Here is an 8,239-nt window from a genome sequence, read left to right on the forward strand (position 1 = left end):
ACAAATAATCAAGTTTTGAAAGTTCATTTCACAAGCAGCACCTGTTCTTTGAAATGGTCTAGAAGAATGTCACTTTTCTACATAACTTTCTTGACAGTGCCCTTCATCCGTGTACAGAGTACTTTTAAAATCATTACATTGTTCTAAATCACTTTAGCATGCATTTGGGAGACATACCATACTAATTAAAGCATTATAGTTTGTCATGGTTTAACGTATAGCAAGAATATGTATATATATATATATTTCTTTGTTCGTAATAAGTTTTAAAAGGATTCTAAAGCGTACGTCTCTTTGAGTGAAACATGAATTGAAACTATTCTTGACCTGCATGGATTCCTAAAAATGTTCCATCTTAACACCTTAAGCAATACTTATGTAGTAACCTGACTGTCAAGATTTGGCAAAAAAACTCTTGAAAACAAAAGCAAAACTTAAAAACTAAACAAGTTTGACCTGTATGAACAACAATTTACCCTTTTCAATATATGGAACCCAGAAAGTAAATGTGACACGTGAAAGAGAAAATGAAAGAATGTTAATTTCCGGATTAACTATACATGTTTAATAAAGAGGAAGGTTAATTTCCTTATTAGACCATCGATGTTGTAATTAGTTGGCAAGAAAATATACATCTGGTTTCATTCTTTTTGTTGTCTTTTTCTTCAACTTTCACTTTCTCATAAAGACCCTCCCATTTTGTTAAGCTATAAAATAAGTGCAGAAACCGGCTTGTTACTTCATTCACCGGCTCATCAAAGATGGATCTGCAAATCTCAGTTTTTCTTCTGTTCATTCTGTTCACTGCAGGTACAAAGACAAATAGTGTTTGTTTTTAAGGTCATTACATCAATGTCCCTCTCTCATAGTTTCTCTCTCTTTTTAATTACTAAAGGACAGTCTCGCAACTGCTATCAGTGCACAAGTCTGTCGAGCTCTTGTGACCAGGCAACATGTCCTGATGGATTTTCCAACTGCTTAGGTGCAACACTAGACGTTGGTAAGTCCAGTCTGATGGATTGAAATGTACTGGTGCAGCAACAGAGTTTATATAAATGATGTTGAACTCATTAAAGAACTGCTACTCTTTTTCTGGAAAGAATTGACACAATTGCAAGCATATAATGTTCTATATAAATGATTGAAATTCAGTTATTTTCAATCAAATAGTTATTCTAATAATGTAATTGAACATTTTAGGAACATTTTAAAGCATTTTCATTAACGCTCAAGGCTCCCTGTGAAAAATACTTCTAAAGCAGTCATTTTAGTTGTTGTGAATTTATTTGACATATTTATATGAATACATTTTCTAAGTTTAATTGCTCATTCCTGTATTGTTTGTTTTTCAGTCAACTTTACTAAAGTGACCGTGAAAACTTGTGCTCCACTTGTCTGTCCAAGTGGGTCTATGAACCTCGGCATTGGAAAAATCTCTTCTTACTGCTGTAACACAGACCTGTGTAACACCCAAGATGCTCCAGGTATCGTACTTTACAGTCATAGACCAGTTTACAGAAAAAAAGAAGAATGGAACTTGATTTTCTATTGAGACATTACCTGTAAAGGAATGTTGCTTTATAGGAAGCACACGCTGTTATGTAATATTAGCCCCGCCCTTTCCACGCATAGCTAATCCCAGTAAATGAGCGGACAGGTAGTGGATTCATTCAATTATAAGCTATTTCCTCAAAAAAAGGTTTATTCAGCGTATTGAAGCCTCTCCTCCATTGACTTCCATTTTGAATGGCCTCTTAAGCCTCTTGTCTCCTTCCCTGCGTACCACAGCATCAGCATTAGCTTTTTTGACTAAGGTTGCAGGCTTGCCTTTAAGTGGCTTTGATCAGACCCGTCTTGATAGCTCCGCCCTCCCAAAGTCATAAACACACTATGCAACACAGGCACCTCCCCCATCATGAGTGGACACACCCCTTACTGCTGATTGGCAACAAGTCTGTTTTGGTGGTGCTTGATCCAATCCACTTGCAACAGCGCTTCTCAGAAACCGCTTACTGTACCTTTAACAACCCGAGACGCATATCTTACGGCAGTTCTACCAGAAAGACTCGGGAGGCAAAATAACGTAACAAGCATACATTTATTAACAGCCCAGCAAACAAGTATTGCGATATAAAGTTCTTTGGTGTAGTCCCCGTCCGTAGCTCGCAATCCGAGGGTACGGAATCTGAATTTCCTGCCTGAAGACGAAGGCAGGGGCGCAGCCGACCCCCGGGAGGTATGGGAAGGGAAGGTAATAAGTAAGAAACAGTTGAGTCTTCCTGGCAGAACTTACGCTAAAGCTTTCATTTAGTAGCATGCAATAGTAACTGCAGAGCCGAAGCGCTGCATGGAAAAGGCAGGGTCTCGAGCACGAGATGTGGCGGAGCGGAGTGTCGTGCAACAACACAAAATGATCAGTTGTTGGTCATTTACATAGAAAACATTTAAAGTTTTTTTTTTAAGTTTTAAAGTTTTAAAACATTTAGTTTTTTTGGTGCAGTGAGATGTTGGCGACCCAACAGGTTACTGTGATTTTGCCAACATGTTCCTGTATAAACATCCCTGTTGATCCTGGAGCAACAGTCCAATCAGCCAATCAGATTTGAGGGGTGGGTTTACAGTTAATGGCAAGTTTAGGTTTACAACAAGAGTTAGGGGCTTATACACCATTCCTATCTATCCTTCACCTCTGATTTTAGGGATAAGATATTGGTCAGATTAGGTTTAGGGTGTTAGGATTATGTTTCCGGACAGGAATGTTGTTCCAGGATCAACAAAAGATGCTGATCCAGGACCATGTCTTAGCAAAATCACGGCAACCGTGCAGTATAAGACCAGGACCCTGTAAAGAATCTATTTTTCCTCCTGTAGGTCCCTCTAATTCCACCAATGGAAAGTCTTGTTACTACTGTGATGGAAAGAGCTGCTTGAACACAGTGAGCTGTTCAGGGCCTGAAGATCGCTGCATTAAAGCAACAGGTGAGGATCTGGAAACGGAAGAAGATTAAAGTCTTAGGTTTAAAATATTTGACACAGATCACGTTTAGCAATCTCCAACTTAGACTAACCTTTGTTCTCTTTCTTTTCATCAGGGAATTTTGGAAGCCAGTCATTGGTTGTAAAAGGCTGTGTCTCTAAATCTATTTGTGACGCCACATCATTTATTCCTAATGTTGAGGGGATCTCATGTTGTGAGGGGAACCTGTGTAACGGGGCTCAGAGTGTCACCCAGAGCTTCCTGTTCCTCTGCTGTTCTCTGCTCTCCTACCTCATGATGCACTGAATACAGTCTCATACAATGTGATGAAATTCGTGCCACACTAGTGACCATATCCTTGTCCATGGTATGCCAATATATCCTGTGATGCTGACGAGATTCTCTGGCTTGTCCCAGACCAAAGACTGGATGCTGGGGCAGAGTCATTTTTGTTGTTGTTGTTTGGTGTATTTCTACTGTACAGCACATTAAGGAATAAAAAATTAGCAAATGTATACATTTGTAATGTCTTTTGTTGTGTTCATTGTGTGAAAAGGTTTTTGAGGGGGAGAACCACAAGCAATATAACTTAGGCTACATATTACCAGTTTTTTGTAGTATTGTTTTGAATTGATCTCACCAGTGTGTAAGACTGTTGTGTGTGTTTTTGAGGGCTTGTGTGTGGTGTCTGAGGGCAAAGTTTGGTTTTTTAGCAAGTTTGAATGGTTTTGAGTAGAGAGTTTCATTTTGACCTGCAAACAGGAAGTTTGGGGAAGTGAAGTTATGGATTTGTGTTTAGAGTTTTGTAAACAGGTGGCATCATTTCAAGAAATGTGTTTAAGCAATCGTAATATTGAGGGATGTTTCCCAGTGATTGTAAAAAAAGAAAAGAAAGTAAAATTGCATAAACATTGTTTGTGCCCCTCTACAGGTGAAGATGATAAATATGTAAGTGTAACTCAAGGCCACAAGAGGGCGCTGCGAGTGCAGGTGAATACAGTTTATGAATGCAGCATTGGCTTTTTCGCCTTGTGCTCTACACACATATTTTTGTTTGTTTAAACTGAAACAAACAAATAAAAATGTTATAAAGAGGTCTTGGCTTCACTCCTGCTTTGTATTTCCCCATCTTTTAAGAAATCCACAAGTTTCTCAATGAAATAATTTTTTTTACGATTGCTAGGACAGATTTTTCAGTACTTTTAACAATTTTCCAAAACTCTTAACACAGTTTGCACTACATCCGTCTGTGTAAGCTATACTATTAACACAGTACTTGTTGCTTTAACACAAAATGCATACAATTAACACAAATTTAAAATGCTTGAACTTCTTTTACACACAAGCTCAAACAAGACCAAAACAATTGATTTTTACTGCCAAATTTACCAATGCTTTAACACTGTATGTCAGAACAGATAACACCATGTTCTGAACCTAACCTTACAGGCTAAAGTCAAGGTAAACAGCTGCTTATAATGTGAATTGAAACACAAATATATCCCCTGTATTTTATTCTATTGTTACTGAGAAACGTCTCGGTTACATATGGTAACCCTCGTTCCCTGAGGGAGGGAACGGAGACGTACGTCGTGGTGAACGACGAATAGGAATCTCGCCAGAGAGGCCAATCTACTTCGAGTGAAACTAAAACAAGCCAATACACATTGGCGTGCAATCATTTGCATCAGCTGCGCAGCCTCGCAGCGCGGGTATTTAACGAGCAGCTGGTGTGATTGCACTTCAGTTTTTTGCTGAGGAGCCAAGCCTGAAAAGCTGGTTGCCCCGGCGGGTAGCAGCAGATGTGGCGACGGGACGTACGTCTCCGTTCCCTCCCTCAGGGAACGAGGGTTACCATATGTAACCGAGACGTTCCCTATCGTCCGGTCACTACGACGTACGTCGTGGTGAACGACGAATAGGAATCCCTAGTAAAGCGCCACAGCTGCTGCACCCCGTCCAGCGCCCCGTGTAAGCCTCCACACCTTCTTGCCTGGAAGGACGATAGGAGAGGGCTTACACCGAGAGTATCCGTCACTGTTGTTCCGTTATAACCCATACAGTGAGATTATTGGATAACACTGGGAAAGCGTGCCCGATCTGAGGGAGGGGAACGCTGCGGGAGCCACATTCTTAAGGAGAGTTATGTGGGAATAGACATATGGACTAACCCGAGGGTTGTACTGCATATGAGTAATGGGTGACTTAGCCCAAGGGAAAGACACGGGCTTCCATTAGGAGCAGCCGTGGAGAATATACACATATGGGATCCCCGTAGGGTCACACATATGGGACCCAGCCTAGACCCGGTTCTCAAGGATTCAGCGGACAAGGCCTGGCACCGGACACTCCGCCATGTCCGGGCCGAGGGTGTTTGGAGGACTCAACAGGTTTTGACTCTGGAGTAATAAGGTGCACAGTAGGATGCAGCAAGCCGACAGAGCCGGTACTCACAGTGCTTCTACCCGTTTAGGGTGAGAACACGGGAGGACACGGGCTCTACACGTAGGCTATAGAATCTAGCGAACGTGTTAGGTGTCGCCCAGCCCGCAGCTCTACAGATATCTGTTAGCGAGGAGCCACGTGCCAGCGCCCAGGAGGATGCAACGCCTCTCGTGGAGTGTGCATGCAACCTGAGCGGACAGGGCACGCCTTGAGATTGGTAAGCCAAGGCGATGGCATCCACTATCCAGTGGGCCATCCTCTGCTTGGAGACAGCCTTTCCCTTCTGCTGGCCTCCGTAACAGACAAAGAGCTGGTCTGAGGTCCTGATGCTTTGAGTTCTGTCCACGTACATGCGCAGAGCGCGAACGGGACAGAGCAAAGCCAGGGCTGGGTCTGCCTCCTCCAGGGGCAGCGCTTGCAGGTTCACTACCTGATCTCTAAAGGGAGTGGTAGGAACCTTGGGCACATAGCCAGGCCGGGGTCTCAGTACAACATGGTTGTCACCCGGCCCGAACTCTAGGCACGATTCGTCGACCGAAAATGCTTGCAGGTCCCCTACCCTCTTGATCGAAGCCAGTGCAATCAGCAGCAAAGTCTTCAAGGAGAGAAGCTTTAAGTCTGCTGACTGCAAAGGCTCAAAGGGAGCATCCTGAAGTGCTCGAAGCACCAGGGAAAGGTCCCAAGAGGGTATGGAGGGAGGACGAGGAGGATTTAATCGTCTCGCCCCCCTAAGGAACCTGACGACCAGGTCGTGCTTTCCTACTGTTTTGCCATCTATGTGGTCATGATATGCTGAAATAGCAGCAGCATGTACTTTAAGGGTGGAGGGAGACAGCCTTCGCTCCAACCCTTGCTGCAAGAAGGAAAGCACTGACCCTATCGAACATCTTCGGGGGTCCTCTCTGCGAGAGGAACACCACTCGACGAACAGGTTCCACTTCAAGGCGTACACACGTCTCGTAGACGGTGCTCGCGCAGAAGTGATGGTGTTAAGTACCTCTGGGGGTAAGTCACCTAGAACCTCCGCGTCCCGTCCAGGGACCAGACATGGAGTTTCCAGAGGTCCGGACGCGGGTGCCATGGGGGTCCCGTCTCTGAGTCAGAAGATCCTTCCTCAGAGGAATGGGCCAGGGAGGGACTGTCACGAGGAGCATGAGTTCTGGGAACCAAGTCCGGGTGGGCCAATAGGGAGCCACCAGAAGGACCTGCTCCTCGTCCTCCCTGACTTTGCACAGGGTCTGTGCAAGTAGGCTCACTGGGGGAAATGCATATTTGCGGAGGCCCCGGGGCCAGCTGTGTGCCAGTGCATCCGTGCCGAGTGTTCCCTCGGTCAGGGAGTAAAACAACTGGCAGTGGGAGGTCTCTGAGGAGGCAAACAGGTCTACCTGAGCCTCTCCGAACTCTCTCCAGATCAGCTGAACCACCTGGGGGTGGAGTCGCCATTCTCCCGGGAGCACAGCTCGTGATAGCTCGTCGGCCACACGGTTGAGCACACCGGGGACATACATGGCTCGAAGCGACCTCAGATGCTTCTGACTCCAAAGGAGGAGATGGCGGGCGAGTTGCGACATGCGACGGGAGCGTAGACCACCTTGACGGTTGATGTACGCAACGGTCGCAGTGTTGTCCGTACGGACCAGCACGTCTCTGCCCTGAGACGAACTGCTAGCAACTCGAGGCAGTTGATGTGCCAGTGCAGTTGGGGGCCCGTCCACACCCCTGATACTGCATGCCCGTTGTACGTGGCACCCCAGCCGGTGGCAGAGGCATCTGTGAATACCACAGCATGCCTGGACACCTGTTCCAAGGGGACTCCTGCCCGAAGGAACGAGGGGTCTGACCACGGGCTGAAGGTCTGGCGGCACGCCGGTGTGATTGCCACCCGGTGAGTGCCGTGATGCCACGCCCATCTCGGGACTCGGCCGTGAAGCCAGTGCTGAAGCGGTCTCATATGAAGCAGCCCAAGCGGAGTTACCGCTGCTGCCGCTGCCATATGCCCCAGGAGCCTCTGAAAGAATTTCAGTGGGACCGCCGTCCCGCCTTTGAACGTGTTCAAGCAGTTCAGCACCGACTGAGCGCGTTGCTCTGTGAGACGCGCTGTCTGGGCGACCGAATCCAACTCCATACCGAGATAAGAGATCCTCTGCACGGGTGCGAGTTTGCTCTTCTCCCAGTTGACCTGAAGGCCCAGCTGGCTGAGGTGCCTGAGCACGAGGTCCCTGTGTTCGCATAACTGATCTCGAGAGTGTGCCAGTATGAGCCAGTCGTCGAGATAGTTGAGAATGCGAACGCCCTGTTCTCTCATGGGAACAAGGGCCCCCTCCGTGACTTTCGTGAAGACACGAGGAGACAGGGCCAGCCCGAAGGGCAGGACCTTGTACTGATATGCTCGACCCTCGAACGCAAAGCGCAGAAACGGCCTGTGTCGAGGAAGAATCGAGACATGAAAGTACGCGTCCTTCAGGTCGATCGCTGCAAACCAATCCTGGGGACGGATGCATTCGAAAATGCGTTTCTGCGTAAGCATTTTGAACGGTAGCTTGTGAAGGCTCTGATTCAAAACTCGCAGGTCCAAGATCGGTCGTAACCCACCACCTTTCTTGGGTACAATGAAGTAGGGACTGTAGTGCCCTGACCTCATATCGGCTGGAGGGACCGGCTCTATCGCGTCCTTCGCCAGTAGGACTGCGATCTCCGCGCGCAAGACATGGGCATCGGCTGCTCTCACTGTAGTGGAGTGGATGGCCCGAAACTTGGGGGGACGCCGGGCGAACTGAATCGCATAGCCGAGCCTGATGGTCCGAATGAGCCAGCGAG

The 8,239-nt window shown here is 46.7% G+C and overlaps 1 protein-coding gene across 1 annotated transcript; it reads left to right on the top strand.

Moving 5' to 3' along the window:
• The first annotated feature begins 703 nt into the window (after positions 1-703).
• On the top strand, positions 704-3,867 carry LOC309476904 (urokinase plasminogen activator surface receptor-like). Its single transcript, XM_082140063.1, has 5 exons — positions 704-810; positions 896-1,000; positions 1,353-1,484; positions 2,872-2,979; positions 3,093-3,867. The coding sequence occupies exons 1-5, from the start codon at positions 762-764 to the stop codon at positions 3,281-3,283; spliced, it is 585 nt and encodes a 194-aa protein (XP_081996189.1). The 5' UTR covers positions 704-761; the 3' UTR covers positions 3,284-3,867.
• The last annotated feature ends 4,372 nt before the right edge of the window (positions 3,868-8,239 follow it).

Source organism: Leuciscus leuciscus, assembly GCF_965113295.1.
Source record: "Leuciscus leuciscus genome assembly, chromosome: 16".
NCBI classification, from domain to species: Eukaryota; Metazoa; Chordata; class Actinopteri; order Cypriniformes; family Leuciscidae; genus Leuciscus; species Leuciscus leuciscus.

Bases quoted from the DNA above. Each gene is read 5' to 3' on its own strand.
- LOC309476904 (XM_082140063.1), top strand. From the start codon at position 762: ATGGATCTGCAAATCTCAGTTTTTCTTCTGTTCATTCTGTTCACTGCA. The intron at 1,485-2,871 runs GTATCGTACTTT...TTCCTCCTGTAG, and splicing joins TAACACCCAAGATGCTCCAG to GTCCCTCTAATTCCACCAAT. The intron at 2,980-3,092 runs GTGAGGATCTGG...TCTTTTCATCAG, and splicing joins TCGCTGCATTAAAGCAACAG to GGAATTTTGGAAGCCAGTCA.